Source organism: Arvicanthis niloticus, chromosome 6 (assembly GCF_011762505.2).
Source record: "Arvicanthis niloticus isolate mArvNil1 chromosome 6, mArvNil1.pat.X, whole genome shotgun sequence".
NCBI classification, from domain to species: Eukaryota; Metazoa; Chordata; class Mammalia; order Rodentia; family Muridae; genus Arvicanthis; species Arvicanthis niloticus.
The window spans coordinates 106,805,564-106,822,285 of NC_047663.1; the positions used below are offsets into that span (position 1 = coordinate 106,805,564).

General features: G+C 52.1%; 1 protein-coding gene and 1 long non-coding RNA gene across 6 annotated transcripts; both read right to left on the minus strand.

The window, feature by feature from the left end:
• Positions 1–1,309: 1,309 nt before the first annotated feature.
• On the minus strand, positions 1,310–8,767 carry LOC143442910 (uncharacterized). Its single transcript, XR_013111535.1, has 3 exons — positions 7,643–8,767; positions 5,035–5,820; positions 1,310–2,685 (listed from the first exon to the last, which is right to left on the minus strand). It is a non-coding gene; the product is annotated as an uncharacterized LOC143442910 (long non-coding RNA).
• Positions 8,768–12,792: 4,025 nt separating this feature from the next.
• On the minus strand, positions 12,793–16,522 carry Tmem250 (transmembrane protein 250). Of its 5 annotated transcripts, none has more exons than XM_034507369.2 (2): positions 16,125–16,522; positions 12,793–14,907 (listed from the first exon to the last, which is right to left on the minus strand). In XM_034507369.2, exon 2 carries the CDS (start codon positions 14,794–14,796, stop codon positions 14,377–14,379), a length of 420 nt encoding a protein of 139 aa, XP_034363260.1. In that variant the 5' UTR covers positions 14,797–14,907; positions 16,125–16,522; the 3' UTR covers positions 12,793–14,376. The 5 variants fall into 5 exon arrangements, with proteins under 5 accessions (XP_034363260.1, XP_076793721.1, XP_076793722.1 ...); XM_076937606.1 differs by lacking the exon at positions 16,125–16,522 and adding an exon at positions 15,816–16,082; XM_076937607.1 differs by lacking the exon at positions 16,125–16,522 and adding an exon at positions 15,647–15,795.
• Positions 16,523–16,722: the final 200 nt, after the last annotated feature.

Consider the following 16,722-nt stretch of genomic DNA (forward strand, 5'->3'; position numbering starts at 1 on the left):
CTCAAAATATGCATGCACACCACGCACACATGCACATAATATAAGAAAAACAAAGGAGACTTATCCAATATGTCTACACTAGGAAGAAGGGCAAACAAAGGGGCCAGTGAGTCCCAAGAATGTCTTCAGGGTTCTGACAGGGTCAGGATTAAACAGAGGGCAAATGAAGAGGTCAGGGCTCCTGACCAGCCTGTGGTCCTGTTCACCACCGGCCCATCCGTCTCTGCTCTGCTCTGTCCTGCAAGTTGGTCTGATAAGCTCTTCCATTGTTAATGTGTCCATTGCCTTTTGAACCTAGGGTTCCACACATGCGATGCAAATACTCTACCACTGACCCAGGGCTCTGCTCCCAGCCCTAATGTGTTCATTTTGAAGGTCAGTATCTTTACCTGGGAAGAAAGGCTGTTCTGTGGGGCTTTGGAAACCAAGAAGAATCCACAGGGAAAGACTATGGACAACGACTTTTATCTATTGCCTTCAGCCAAATAAAGGAGACAGCTGAAGGCAGATATGCCAGGCCTCTGTCCTGCTTTTGGTTACTTTGTGGGCCTAAGTGAGGTTTTTAGCACAAGTTCACCTCCTCCCCGTCTTGTTTTAGTGCCTGCAGTGACACAGTCTGGCCTTGAACTCACTGCGTATAGTCTAAGATGCCCTTGAACTTCTGGCCCTGCTCTCTCTCCCTTCAAATGTTAGAATCACAGGTCAGGTGTATACTACCACACCAGGATTATTTTGGTGCTGGAGGTCAAACCCAATCTTTGTACATGCCAGACAAGCATTCTATTAACGGAGACACATCCTTAGCCCCCAAAATATCTTATAAATGCCCATTTCCCCTCTGCATGAAAGAGTCACATGGACTACCTGGCACTTCCTGTCCCTGCTTGACCTACATATACAGGTACAGGCCCTGTTTGTTCACTGTCTCATCTCTGGCTGCAGCAACCCACAGATGTCTGCAGTCTGAGAGCCTGAGGCTGTCTGTATCCCTGTCCTGGGAACTGCCTGGGGACGTGACAGGAGGTTCACAGGCTGGTGAGGGACAGATACCTTCACCATTGCCTGAGTGCTGGCACCTCTAACTGCACTAGGTGCCCAGGGTACTTAAAGAGTAAGACCAGACCCTTCCACAGACCTTTGCCTGAAGTTCTGGGCTCAGAAGACTGTGCTTCCCATAGGAAGGCTGTGCTCCCCATAAGAAGGCTGTGCTCCCCATAGGAAGGCTGTGCTCCCCATAGGAAGGCTGTGCTCCCCATAGGAAGGCTGTGCTCCCCATAGGAAGGCTGTGCTCCCCATAGGAAGGCTGTACTTCCCAATAGTAAGCCCAGCAAAGTAACCCTCAAACTGGATGGCTTGTGACTCCCAGAATGAAAGTGGTCAAAGGCTGTTCCCAGCAAAACTGGTCTAGAACACAATGAGGGGTTTTACTCCACCACTGAGCAGGAGCCGCAAACTGATCTCTTGCCAGAGCACAATCCTTTTGGTCAGCTTTGGACACCATAGTTATCTTAACTCTAGGTCCAGAGCCTAGATATCCAGCTCACCTGGCACAGTATCCAGATTTGAGCCACCAACAGGCCAAAGGAAGATGGGGTGTATGAGTGGAGTTCCTCCTGCAGAGCACCCCATACAGGCTCTTGCCCTTGTATCCCATTCCTAGCCTTGAATCTAGTCTCTTGGTAGATTCAAGATTCAACCCATTCACTGGTTGCGGCCACAGGCTGTGTCTCTAGCAGCTGCACAGGGTCTACCTCACACCAGGACTCACCCTGAGCTTCAGGGTGACTCCATTGGCTGAGATACTGAGGCTTCCAGTATCTTTGAGTCATTCCCCGGCCTAGTCTTGGAAGCTTCTAGCCTCCATACATCTTATCTAGGCCTAGAATGTTTTCAGCCTCTGAGACTTGCTGCTGAATAAGCTCACCCCATCTAGTTCTCTCTGAGCTCTGGCTCAGCTGTTCTGGCTCAAACACCTCTCCAGGATGACTGTTTCAATCTGGCTTCTCTCTCAGCCTCTGACTGAGTTGCTCTGCTTGGCCTCCACCTAACTCTCTCACCCTCTTCTAATCTTCTGGCTCCTTCTCAGTCCCTGGCTCCTTCTGTCTTCACCTGTGTCCAGCTTTTTCTCTCTCTAGCCTGTCTCTGTAAAACTGCTTCCTTTCTTCTCTCAGCTCTGCTCCTCAGGTAGCTTCCCTTCCTTCTCTCTCCTTGTGAGAGTTGGGCAGATCCTATTTTGTCAAATCTTTCTCTGATTTGTCACTTTATCTGCCACACGATTAGGCATCACTTTCAAACATGGGTACTTTTTTTCCCCCAAGCCTGGGCTGTCCTGGAACTCACTCTGTAGACCAGGCTGGCCTCGAACTCGAACTCGAACTTGGAAATCTGTCTGCCTCTGCCTCCCAAGTGCTGGGATTAAAGGCATGCACTTTCCCACTGTCCAACGGGTACTTTTTTCTATAAATTAACTTTACCTTCATTGTTTGGTATTAAATGTGTGTACTAAGGGCAGGTGTGTCTATGTATTCTAGCCAGAGGGATTAAAGGTGTGTACAAAGGGCTGAGCCACACCACAACTAGAAATATTTTTTTTTCAGTAAATAAAACAATCTCGAGGTTCACAGTATGATCAAATATCTTGCAACAAGCTTCTTAGGTCTTCTGTCTCGGCAGGGAAGATAGACCCTGTGAATAAAGTGTATCAGTGAGTTTTGGGTACAGTTTACATGTTGATACAATGTTTTCCCAACATGTACAAACCCCTGTATTCCTGCACTGTATAAACTAGGTATGGCACACACCCATAATGCCACCATTTGAAAGATGGAGATAGTAGGACCAGGAGTTCAAGGTCATTCTCAGTGTTGTAGTGAGTTCAAGGCAGGAGACACATGTCACGATGCTAATCCTGGAAGCTTCTAGCCTCTGTACACTCTTATTTAGGCCTAGCATGTTTTCAGCCTCTGAGATTTACTGCTGAATAAGTAATGTAGACAAAGGGAGGTTCCACTTCACCCTCAATGTAGCAGCTGAAATGGAAAAAAAAAAAGGAAACAATCAAACAGTCAGGGCTGAGGAGGATATGGGGCGTTTAGAATCCTGTGTGTGGCTGGAGAAATGTGGCCAGGCAGGGCCTGGGGAAATCCCATGGCAAGGCTGTAGCATTGGTTCAGTGGTTAAGAACATGCTATTCTTGCAGAGAGGACATGGGTTCAGTTCCCAGCACCCACACAGTGACTCACAGCTAGCCTCACCTCTGGTTCCAGTTCTAGTGCTCTTTTTTGGCCTCTGTGGGCATTGTGTGCACGTACACACACACACACAGGTGAAACATTTATCATTCACATAAAATAAAAACAATACATTTTTTAAAAGAAAATAAAAAGAAATCCCTGAAAGAGCCCCCCACCCCCGCACCCCGACCCAGCTCAACACACTGGATGACCAGTCAGTCCAACAACACCTCCTCCAAGTGAGCACCCCAAAACAGGCGGAAGCAAAGGCTTGGGGTGGTAACAGTGGTTGGGAGCTTACCCAGCATGTATAAGACCCTGGAGTCTATCTCCAGCACCACAAATAACAAATAATTGGAATAATTTCAAGTAGCCGGGCGGTGGTGGCGCACGCCTTTGATCCCAGCACTTGGGAGGCAGAGGCAGGCGGATTTCTGAGTTCGAGGCCAGCCTGGTCTACAGAGCGAGCTCCAGGACAGCCAGGGCTACACAGAGAAACCCTGTCTCAAAAAAACAAAAAACAAAACAAAAAAAAACAAAAACAAAAAACAAAAAACAAACAAACAAAAAAAAGAATAATTTCAAGTAAATAAATGAAAGCTGCTGTGAATGAAATTACCTGCACACTCATGTTTCTGTTGGCATACCAATCAAAGGTGGAAGCAACAGCAAGCAGTGAAGGACACTGGGTAAGCTCCAAGGGGCCCATCCACACAACACAGCAGCCTCAGCCTCAGCAGGGAGAAGTTTGACGCCCGCCACCACAGGAATGTTGCTGAGAATTTAGTGCTGAGAAATGAGCTAGTCTCAAAAAGGTTCTACTCTGTGAGTCTCTGCTCCAGTGAGCTCTCTGGAGTTCTCGGGTCCAGGGAGACAAAGGGCAGAAGGTAGCCTTGGGAGAGGGACTGGGCAGCCAGGGTTTAAGTGGAAACAAGGATGGGCTCTGGTGACAGCTCCCATTTTAGTGAGATGGTGCAGTTTATGTTGGATCTCATCCCAAAGTGTCCTGCAGGTACCAAGAAGAGGGCAGGAGTGGCTCACTATTGAGGTGAGCCTAGAGAAAGCACTGAGAGCCACCCTGTGTTGTGGCCTGCCCCAGTAAGCCAAACCCTTCCTACCCTGTATGAGCAAAAATATTGGAGAGAGCTGCTCATGGCGACTATCTCCTTGTTCCCAGGGCAGAGGTTTCTCCTTGTATCCCTATGTATGTATGTATGTATGTATGTATGTATGTATGTATGTATCTATCTATCTATCTATCTATCTATCTATCTATCTATCTCACTTTCAATTTTTTTTTTCCTATTTCACCACTCAGACCAGGGCAAAGTCTCCCTGAATTCCTGCTTCATTGACTTAGGTTTGTAAATTTGCTTCAGAAAACCAGAGATGCCAGGGTTTCTGAGAAGGTAGTGTCCAGTCAGCTGGCCAACCCAATCCTCCCTGTGTCTTGTTTCATTGCATGGACTTGGCATCCTTCCATGTAACCCCCTCAGCCCCACTGGAGGCTGAGCCAGGGGAGGCATGATGGGCCTGGTCCCCCAGTACTTGCAAGCCTGGCAGCCAAGAGGCCCCTGTGATCTGGCTGCTTGGTGGAGCAGGTAAAGAGCAGAGTATGCCCACTGTTCACTCTCCTGCCTATAGAACAACCCACCCAGGTCACCAGTGAAATTCTGAGAGCAGAGTCAGGTGCTCAGACTTCTCTATCTCTGCTTTCTGCAATAAAGCTATGCAGGACAAAACCTTTGTTTAGCAGCTGGACACAGCTGGAGGCTGAAATAAAAAATGTGAACTTGTTTACCTGTCTGGGCTCCTAAGAAGGCCTCATGTGGGCAGCTTCTGTGCTCCTGAGTCATGTCAGCCAGCCAGGAGAGTTGAGTTGCATCTCTGTGTTGGTCCAGGCACATGCATCAAGGGTTGTGATGGAAGCTGGCCAGATTCATCACAGTGTCAGATAGGCTGACATGGGGGCTGGGCCTAGATGCTGGAGTCTTGCTCTGTGGTGATTTGAATAGGGAGTGGCACTACTTAGAAGGATTAGGAGGTAAGGCCATATTAGGGTAGGTGTGGCCTTGTTGGAGGAACTGTGTCACTGTGGGTTGACTTTGAGGTATCAGAAGCTCAAGCCAGGCCCAGTAGCTGTCTCTTCCTTCTGCCTGCAGATGGATGCAGAACTCTCGGCTACATCTCCAGCAGCATATCCGTCTGCATGCTGCCATGCTCCTTGACAAGGTCGTAAACCTCTGAAACCGTAAGCAATTCTCAATGAAGTGCTTTCTGTTTATAAGAGTTGCTGTGGTCATGGTGTATCTTCACAGCAATAGAACACCACCTAAGGCTCCTTCCATATACCACAGGTGTGCTTCTCCCCACCACTGGACCCTCCCTGTAGATGCTCACTGAGTCCCTGCCAAACAAAGAACAGGACCCACATCCCAGTCCAGATCCTGAAGAGTGTGACCAGGAGACACAGGTGGGATCCTCCTCCTCCTCCTCTTCGTCCTCCTCATCATCATCCTCAGAGTACGGATCTCTCTTTAGGACAGGGACATGAGTGGGCTCCTAGCCAAGAGCTCTTGGATTCCTTCTGTAGGAGAAAACTGGGTGAGTATTTTGGTTTCTTGTCATTGCTGCAGAGCCCGTGACTCCCTCTGCTCAGGAATTAGGGCAGGACGGTTTTGGTTTCTGAATGCCTCCCCTCCATTTAAATTGGATGCTCTAATCTCCTTCCTCTTTTGTCCTAAATTTCCCTTAGTGCAGCTGCTTCACAGCTGTTGCCTCCTGCTCTGAAGAAGGCTGAGGGTCGAGCTGGTTGCAGGGACTCATCTCCCAGGAGGGACAACAGAGCCACAGATATGTCCTACCCAATGGGTATGACAAAGGGGTCAACTGTGCCCTTTGCTGGCCATGGTAGGTAAGAGCTGGGCATACTGTTTACAGAAAGAAGTCCAGGCTAGGCCAGCAGCTAGGCTGGACATAGTCATTCAGAAAGTGAACACCAATGGCCTGCCATGTGCCAGGCCTAGGGAGGTGAGAGACAACAATCCATTCATTCGCTTGCTTGTTCACTCATTTAACAATTGGCCACTGAGTTCAAGGCCAGTGCTCAGAGGTCAGAAGTCAGGTCTGACTCCTCAAGACTCTAGCCCACAGGATGCAACCCTAAGGGTAAGGCTCAGAAACACGATTGTGCTATGCAGTTCCTCCGATCCTCCCTCCAAGCCTGGTACCTGGAGGACTGCCGAGGGGCAGTGAGAGCAGCAGGGTGGAACTGAGATCCCACCCAGGCCTCCACAGAATGGGGCTGCAGGGATCTGGGAGAGTCTTCTGCCCACTGAGGGCACTCCCAACACCGTTTCCCTTTTCCATGGGAGGGTTGTACCCTGCTGCCTTGGTCCTGCCTCTCCCCACTCCTCTTATTCCACTGGTCCTGGAGGAGATGGCAGCTAAGTGTGGTATGGCATGGGAAAAACATTTGTCTGCCATCTTGTCTCTGGCAAGACTGTGGGAGCAAGGCAGAGACTGCCATCTGGGCTTCTTCTAGCCATCGAAACATCTAAATGACCTGCACACTCACCGCTCACACTCCGTTCTCAAAGAAATAGAAGTCAAATGGCTAGCCATTGGTTTGCCTTCTCTGCAAACAAATGGCCATGAAAGACTCTCAAAATAACCTGTAATTCAAGAGAATGCATTTCGAGTTGATATTTAACCTTAGAGTTTATGGTGATTCCAGATGCTAATGATAAAAATAGCTATCACACCTCTCCACTAACAGACGCTCGGCAGGTACATGCCTGGCTGCTGGCAGGGATGGGAGTGGGCTAGAAGAGTAAACCTGGGCTTCAGCTGCTGTGGCCGGTGCTGCCAGAGAGGATGGTGTCCAGAGGTGCCCTGTGTATTACAGAGCTAGGAAAACAGACAGGGCTATCATAGCACAGTTCAAAAAACACACAAATAATTCATCTTGGTATGATGTCATAGTGCAGTAAATAATGAATTTTCACTAATGCCGGACTTCCTCACCCTCCAGGCAGGCAGTGGGGGCAGAACAAAGTCTGCTACAGCGGGGACTGGGAGAAACAAACATGGAGTTTCCATACTAGTCTCCTTTAGATAACAACCATGTTCCCTACAGAGGCAAAAAGGGAGAGGCCAAACTGGCTGTGCCCACTGGATGGACCTGGAAACCCATGTGTCTACTGGCTGTCAGGGGGCTGGTCATGGGAATAAAGTTCCAGGTCCAAACAGGCAGCCTGGAATTACTGGGGCTGTCTGAAAGACTAGCTCAGGCTGTGCAGGACAGCAGGCTGGACCTTGCTCAAGAGCTCTGATTCCTCTCTTATCTCCCTGGGGTCCATCTTTGGCTGCGAACCTGAGGGCATGAACACACCAAGTTCACTACTCACCACACCCACTCCAAAGCCTGAGCAGACTGCTGCAGCGTCCCCAGGTTGAGAGTGACCACAGGGCAGGATGCTCTTTGCTTGTCCAGAGGGCCAAGGGACCTGCAGGAGTGGCAGGGTGTGTGGCCACACTCCTGATGACACTCCCTCCACACAGCACCAGCTACCTGGCGGGTCTTGTCTCTTGGTGCCACCACGGGTGCCACTACCAGAAGCCTGGACTTGATTGATCTCTGTATGAATATTCATGCAGCATCCAGCAGACTGTCATTAATATTCCAAGAAAGGGAAAAGAATACCTGTCCTCACTTAATGAGTTAAGAGGGGGGAGGTCGATCTGCAGCTCATGACTACTGCATCTACCTATGGGCTCCCAAGCTTGACAAGATGGCCACCCTACCCTCACTGCTGCCCCCATCCCACCCTTTGATAGATGACCCCTCAAAGTTCCTGCCTGCCTTACTGGCCATGCCTTCCTGATCAATCCAGTTCTCTCCTTCAGCTTCGGACCTGCCTCACCCCACCCTTTCTTTCTAGCTTCCTCTATGACTCCAGACCAAAGCCCTGGCTCTTTCCCACCCTGCCCGAAGTGCTTACCTACACCCACGGTCCCACTGTAACAAGATACCAAGGGCCGCGTACCAACTCAGCAAGCTTGTTTATAGGCCCCATGTTCTCAAGTAGCTGACACAGCCTTGCCCCAAGACCTGGTCAGTGGTTCACACAGACTCCCATGTCCTGCCCAAGGTCCACAGTTAGATAAAACCCCAGCCTGGAGTAATATCAGCTATAAGCCAGACCTCCAGGGAAGAGGGTATCTGCTTTATTCCCTGCTGTTCCTGTTGATATAGGCGCTCCCGAGGGCCCAAGCTCTAGAGGTCTTGGGCTGGCTCAGGATGAGATGCAGCTTAGTTATAACCGCAGTCCTGGGAGATGGTCATAGTTGGCTCCACCAGAGATAGATGAGAAATCTGCCCCAGACCTTGGCTTATGGGGAGTAGCTGCTGTTTCCTTGGGATGAGATTTCCTAGAGCTGACAGTACCAGAGTCCTCAAAGCACACAGCTCGGCAGCACCACAACCCGTGCCTCCCCCTAGGTCCACGGGCACCCTCCTATGGCTGCTCTCCGGCAGGAGACTAGAAAAGCAGTGCGGGGAGAGTCGGGGGTGGGGTGGTTGGGGGCGGGGAAGTTGGGAATGGGGTAGGGTAGCTGGCCAGGCAGAGAAGGGTCACCTGGCAGCCTGTGCCCTTCAGTCTGCCACCCCACCCCCAGGCGCAGTGCGGGCCACACAACTCTGCCTGAGGCCCCATGTGACACAGCTGCCAACAGGCCTGGGCAAGCAGCCTGGCGGGGTGGGGGAGGGGCACTGGGCCCCAGATTGCTGAATCAGCTGCTCTGGACCATCCCTGCCTGGGCAAGGCTGCTGCTGCTGGGGGGCAGCTCCCTCTTTTGGGAACTGTTGGGGAGGCAAGCCAGAATGCTGGGATTTCCGGAAAATCTCCCCTGCTTGCTTCTGGCTGGGACTACTGTTTCCTGGGAGCTAGTGCCTCTAGGGGAGGGAAGGATTCCTAGGAGGGCCGGCCAGAAGGGGACCCTTCTTTCTAAACAAGACCAAAAACGGATAAGAGAAAGGCACCCTGCTGCTGTGGATCTAGCACGTTTTTTTGTCCCCAGAAAACGCTGAATCAGCATGTGAAGGCGCCGCCGCTCCCTCCCCTCCCCCTCACACGCTGGCAGGGACTGGGCCTTCCCAAGGTCAGGGGACATCAATAACCGCAGCTGAGTCTGTGGCGGCACAGGTCTGTGCTCTGGGTTGCCCCTGCCATCCTTGGGAGTAAGGGACCATCTGGCTCTCTTCCTCACGCTACCCTGGGAAGGTCACAGGTACTGTGTTTGTGTCTCCACCAGGGATTGCAGAAGCTGCTACTTGGTACAGGGGCAGCAAATGGGTGTTCAGAGCCACCAGTCCATCCCAAGCCTGGGGCCCTGCAGCACCTGCCTTCTCTTTTCTACAAATCCCCAGCCACAGCGCCCTTCTTGTCACTAGCCCTCTGCTGGCTCCTTAGCTCTGATCCCATTTGTGACTGATGGAGAATATATATTTTCTCCCCAGGGTTGTAGGTAACAGTGCCGCTGCCTCTGCACCTCACATGGGTAGACAGGACTGGCTTCAGGCTTTCTTTCCATCTGTGCTTCCTATACCTGGCTGAGCCCGCTCACCTCTACTCCTTCCTTTTTGGCCCTAGCTCCCAGCCATCTTGCCTAGAGACCAGACCCAGGTCTTCATGGGCACAGTCCCCTCTCCTAAGATGCCCCTTTCTTGTGGTGGTGGTGGTGGTGGTGGTGGTGGTGGTGAGGTGTAGACTCATCCTCCAGGAAGATCCAGAACCCAGCTCCTATCTCTCAAATTAACATCTAGCCCCCTGACACTGCTCCCTAAATGCTCTTACTGGGTCCCCTGAGCCAGCTCTAGCTGGGCAGCTCTGCAAACCTCAGAACTGTCCTAGCAGGCAGCTGGATTCCTATTCACTCCTCCTTCCCATCCCCTGGGCAGCGGCAGCCCCTTGCCTTCCCTTCTTCACAAAGTCAGTTCACAAGGCTAGCATGAAAGTGAACCCTGTCGCCTTTTCTACCTCATGGCATCAGGGGCCTAGGGTACAGCAGCTGACCAGATGGGTGGCTTTATTACTGTTGATCCTGTTTCATATCCAGCCACTGAGGACTCCTGTCGGCAGGTCCATCCTGTCTGTGCCCAAGTCTGGCCCTTCATTGTCTCCCCACCCTGCCCTTCAGCAGGTGGCTCGTTCCCATTTGTATGCTCTTACGTGCTGCCTTAATAAACAGACAAATCTACTTGAACAAGGCATTTAGCAGAATGCCCCAGCCTGGGGGTAGTTCTGCAGTGTCTCTACCCTGCAGAATGCCCCAGCCTGGGGGTAGTTCTGCAGTGTCTCTACCCTGCAGAATGCCCCAGCCTGGGGGTAGTTCTGCAGTGTCTCTACCCTGCAGAATGCCCCAGCCTGGGGGTAGTTCTGCAGTGTCTCTACACAGTCACTACTGGTGTTTCTTGAGCTATGCAAATGAATGGCTCCAAATGCTGCCTTATCCAGGACCTAGATCACTGCCTGGCTTACATGTCTGCCACAGAGGGCAGTCTCCAGCCTTCCTCAGACAGTCTGCAACCCTAGGTATAACTCAAATGTCACCTAGAGCCACAAGCCTAACACACTCAAAAACAGTGCTAATGTCCAGGACCCACAAACTCAGTCCTGCTGATGAGAGAAGCCAGGAGTTGCTTCATAACCCCCAAGTATCAGAGGGGCTCTTGGTTGTGAGAAGGAGCTGGTTCAACCAGGGTCTTCCAAGGCCTTGTGACACCGCTAGGAAGCCATCACTTCTAGAGCACAGAACAGGTCAGTAACCTTAGTGCACAACTCCCGGTCCTCAGCTTTCTTGAGTCTGAGCAGCTTGCTCTCCAGAGCCATGTTCCTTGTGCTCAGTGGCCTCTCAACCTGGAGGCTCCACTGGACAGTGAGGATGGCATCTACTCAAAGAAGGTGTTAAATCTTGGTTTCTTGCTCTTACCAGCCAAGGGACAATGGAAGACACTTCAAGTCTTTGGAAGCCAATTGTCTATTGCATGTTCAGCTCTGGGTTCTATCCCTAGCACTGTAAAATGAACCAACCAACCAACCAACCCACCCACCCACCTCTTCAGACCCATATAACAGAAAGCAGTCTAGGGGTTTCTGGAAAGTACATGTTGTCCCCTCAGGTGTGATCAGTGGCTTAGAGCGCCATGGGTTACTGTCACTGCATAACCACCCTCATCATGCCTATCTGCTATTGAGCCCAGCTTTGGATTCTTGGATAAGTGTGCCTTAGCAGCCATCCCAGCACTGTCCCTCAGCATGGCTTTTCCTGGGCCAGGAGGTTCATCTTTACCACACACCAGCCCTGGTCTGTGAAGCTGACCTCCCCCAGCCCCTTCTCCTCAGGTCCTGAGCTGTCTGGGGCAAAGGATTTTGTGATTTACTCTTATCAAAAACTGGTTCATTCCTTTAATTCCAGAAGGCAGAGGCAGGTGGATCGCTATGAATTTGAGGCCAGCCTGGCCTGCACAACCTAGGCACATAGTGAAACTCTATCTCAAAAACAAAACAAACTCAGCGCTGGAGAGATGGCTCATTAGTTAAGAGTACTGACTATTCTTCCAGAGGACCCTGGGTTGGTTCCTAGCACCACATGGTTGTTTACAACCAGCCATCTATGACTCCAGGCCTTTGTGGACACCAAGTCACACATGGCACACATACATGCAGGAAAAACACACATTCAAAACAAAAATAAACCATCTTTTAAAATACACAGACAGACAGACAGACAGACAGACACTCAACAAACCTCAAGCTGGATATGGTGACTCATGCTGGTAATCAGTTTGAAAATGAGTTTGAAGGCAGCCTGAACAAGTTAGTGAGACCCTACCTCAAAATCCTTGTAACAGAGCTGGAGAGATGGCTCAACAATTAAGAGCACGGGCTGCTCTCCCAGGGGCTCTCCATTTTACATGGTGGCTCACAACTGTCTAACCCAGTCCCACAGACTCTATCTAATACTTTCTTCTGGGCTCCATGGGTACCAGGCATGCAAAAGGTGCACAGACATACATGCAGGCCAAACACCCGTACATACAAAATAGAATATGAAAAAAAAAAAAAAAAAAAAAAAAAAAAGAAATCCCCTAGTAACACGACCCACAAACACACTTAAAAAACAAAAACATGGCTTCCTGTTTCTCCCAGCATGTAGACACTGCATCTTCAAGTGTGCATGGCACCCTCAAGCTGCTCCCATCCTTCCTGGAAAGCACCAGAAACACAGCCCTCACTTTTATTGACCAACTCAACTCTAGGTCCTTGGCAGACCACCTGACTATAGAACCACTGGTTTTGAGGCTTCAACACTCAGCATTAAAATCAACGGCTTTCAAAACTCAATTTTGTAGGGAACAGTTTCTATGACATTGTAAATGACATCTTTTGAAAAGGACAAGATTTTCTGCCTTACAAAGATACCAGCACTGTCCCTGCACACTTGTCCAACATGTGTGAGGCTCCAGTACAGCAAAACTTAAGCAATCACTCCATCAGCACATTAAAAAAATAGGTTTAATGCAGGTGATTGATTCATCTCATAAAGAATTTAACAGGCACTCAGGGCACTGGGCAGCTGGGTGTGCAATGAGTGACAAGGTCCCATCATCTATCCCACCACCAGCCCTGACACACCCACCATCACCCAGCAAAAAGGGGTTTCAGGCCACTCTGAGGAACATGAGCTAATTAACAAAGAACAATGTTGCTTTGGGGGAGAGTGGGATTTAGTGCAAACAATTCTCTGCAGCAAGCAAACAGCAGCAGGGTCCCCTGGGAAGGCACCTCATCTGCTATCCTGGGAGGCAGACAGACGTCCTCCATGAGCCCTCTTGCTAGACCAATGGCGGCAGCTGGCTACAAGTTTAAAAGCTAGGTCAATAGTCCTACATCTTTGCTCCCTGCTTGGGTTTCTTATGTTTCTCATCAGTGGAACACAATTGGTTTTCTTGGCAGGGTAGGGTCAAAGGAGCCACCCCCATTCCCAGGGTGACAATTTGGGGTGAAGCATGTGTTAGTAGGATATGCTCAATGTCGTACCCCTGGAGTTACTACTGAAACCACTTCACTTGCCACCCAGGTCCTTGTCACCAGTGAGAGCATATCCCGCCCCTGACAGAGGCCAAAGGTGGTCAGATACTCTGTCTTTTATCTCACAAATCAAGCCTAACAGCATGTGGGAAAGGTGCAGCTAGCCCAGCCAGCCGGTAAATACCTGGTAAATACCACTGAAGGAGTACAGTCAGTTTGCTCCTATTTTCCAGGGGTCTGGCCAAGACTTTGGGAGGCTGCTGGAGGACTCATCCCTCAGAGACAGTAAAAACTCCTCCCAGTGTTAAGCGGAAGTGTTTTTCTAGGCTCTTTCAGTTGACAGAGCTCCAGCATGGCTTGACACACAGACCTGCCCAGGGTGTGGACCAGCCCCTGCTCTGGAGTCAAAGCCTTGGTGCCTGTGCTCCCTTGTACCTGGCCAATCCCATATATGCTGTTCTGCTAGACTGCACCTATGCAAACCACGGTGACTCTGTGGCCTGACTTGGGGTTCAAGACTGACACGGCCACTTGTGACAGCAGAGAGTGGTCCATGAGCTTAGGACTCAAGCAGCTCAAAGTGGGCGCAGTTAGTGGCAGTAGTGTGTCTGCTTGTATAGCCAGATGGGTCCCTGAGGCTACAGCCAGGACAGGGTACATAAAGAGGCTGTGCAGGCCAAAGGCACCCCTTCGTGTCCCACTGGTTGGATCTGATGTTGGTGAGAATGTCACACAGAAGGTCTCACGGTGCAGAAAAGACATGGGCCACCCACTGGACAACCTGAAAACATACAGGCAACCCAAAGCAAGAGGCTATGGGGGATATCACGTCTGGGAAAGCACACGGGAAGGATAGCATAGAAGCCAACAGGGAGGCTGTGTGGTGCCCCCATTACAGAGTAGTCTCAGCCCTTTTCTGTGTGTGCTTCAGGCTTTACCTCTGGGATGGGGAAAAAAAAAAAAAAAAAAAAAAAAAGCCCCAACCCCCCCCACCCTCCAAAGAAAGAAGCTTGATATGGCCCAATCAAGAGCCAATGGAGGTCGGGCCCTCACATGTCCACAAAAACCATGAAGCACCAGCCCAGCCCCCCGACCAGCAGCATGGTCACGTGGATGCCGTAGATGAGCAGCTCGTTCATGAGGCGGAAGTCCACGCGCCTGCGCCCCAGCAGCAGCAGCAGCACTGACAGCTTGAGCTGGAAGCGCAGCAGCACCCGCACACCCAGGTACTGCAGGCAGAAGAGCGCGGCCAGCGCGCCCCACAGGGCCGCTGTGAACAGGCTGCAACTGAAGTAGAGCAGGAAGCGGATAAAGCCGTAGAGCCAACGGGTCTTGACATACACATCGAAGTTGTTGTACTTGGTGCGAGCCAGGTGAGAGGTTCTCACTGGTCCACAGGCTGCGTGCAGGCAGGTGGTGTGCGGGCCGTGGAAGGAGCGCACCCGCCGCGGGATGGGCATGACCGGCATTGGGCCCGGGCGGCAGTGCTATTTTGCAGTGGTGGTGCAGTGTCCAGGTGGCTAGCATAGGTGTCATCAGCATCTAGGAGCCCTCAGCTGAGCCTTGGGGGAGGTGTTGGCCTGCAGGAAGAGATACAAGGAGAGCGCCAGGTGAGACTTCCTCAAGGCTGTTCCTGTCCGTATATCAGTTGCATCCCAAGATTATCCCTTTACTCTTTTCATATGCCCACAACCTGTGCAGGTCAAAGGTTAACATTTTACCTCACAGTGCTGGGAAAGGAAAGCAACGGTGCCCCTCTCTCAGCAGCGGCCGGGGAGGGTCCCCGCTAAGGGCTGCCAGCGATAGATCGGGACAGTAGAGCTCTAGCTAAGCCCACTCCTTACAGCTTCTTGAAGACCCCATGCACTCCGCTCCTGGTTGCTTTCCATAGGCCCGTTACTCAGCAGTGCTTCGGTAGTGATTTATCTAATGACAACCTCCTTCAAGGACACTCCATGCAGAATCACAGAAGGATTGGGATGAAGACGAGGTGTCCACATTGCAAGACCCTAAGGTCGTCTGCTAGGCCTGAACTCTGGCATTATTTTGGCAGATTACCACCTCACCTCCCACTACTCTTGTTCTGTAAATGGAGGCACCAAGACCTCTTCCCTGGGGGCTGCCTGTACACAGAAGCACTGCTGGCTTGTCTAGGCCGGGCATAGTGCCAGAGCTCTCCAAACTGAGACACAAAGAGAGGAGAAATGGCGTGTGGTTCCTTGTTTCGCCAAGCAAAATGTCATTTGCAGCTGCCTATGTTAATTCGCAGATGGGGGGAAAAAAAAAACCCTAAATTTCAAACTATACGACACTAGAGACCAAAAGTTGGTAACAGGACAGGGTAACATCGCCAACAGGGTTTTGCGATTCCCACTCCATCATCTTCCTTCACCGCCGCAGGTCCCGAGCAAATGGCCGCCAGTGCAGCTGCGGCCGAGACGCAACGGGAGGAAACCTGTCCGGAGCCAGGGAGGTTTAGCAGTTTTACCCAGCTACACAGGGCAATGGCCCTCATTCAGGCGTGTCACTGGACACCCCACAGGAGGGGTTTGCATTCTGCAGCAGGTGTACTAGGGTGGAGGTGCACGCCATGGGGCGGCCCGGAACCGGGGCACGTGTCTCCAGGGCCCACTAACTCGGCGCGTGGAGAGACGGCCCTCACAAGCCCGTGGACTACGCGCGACCCCGGCCCTCAGCACGCGTCCTCTGCGGGCGCCACTTCCGGTGTCGGGGCGCCGTTGCCGTGGAGACGGCCCTTAGGTCCGCGGCCGGTACCCGCCCGTCCTCGGCCGCTCACCCGGTGCCCTCTCCGTGGCGGTGCCGGTGTCCGGAACCATGCGGCAGGCCGACGGCGCTGGGGGCCGGGCCTGCGGTTGAGCTTGTGCCCCGGGGGTGCGACGCCAGGGCTGGCACATGCCGCCGAAGATGGGGTCGCTTCGCGCGGCCCTTCAGTTGCCCCCGGCTGGCTCTGGCCCGGAGGGGAAGGCGCGCCCGGCCCGGGCCGGAGGCGTTTGTCCCAGCGTGGGAGCCGTAGTGTCGTCCCTCGGCGGCCACCGTAGCGCGGTCTTCACGCCCCCTCCGCCCGCGCCACCGACACGGTGAAGCCTCGCAACGCCCGCCGCGGGCCCGCGCGGAGCATCCAGGAATTCAACACTCTCGGAGGACGCGCGCTCGCGTGCTCGCGCCCCGAGCCGTTCATGACGTCATGGTCTGCGGCCTTAGCCGGAGACCTGATTTGTCCTGCGCAGGCGCAAATGGGGGAGCCAAGGGCGACCACGCTGGTCGCCTCCGTGTCACTGCGCGTGCGCGTGCGCGAGTCTGGGACGGGGCTTCTCGCTCAGGTGTGAGGTAGTTGTCGCCTTTCTGGTGGTGCAGTGGAGCCCCGGTCTCTTGTG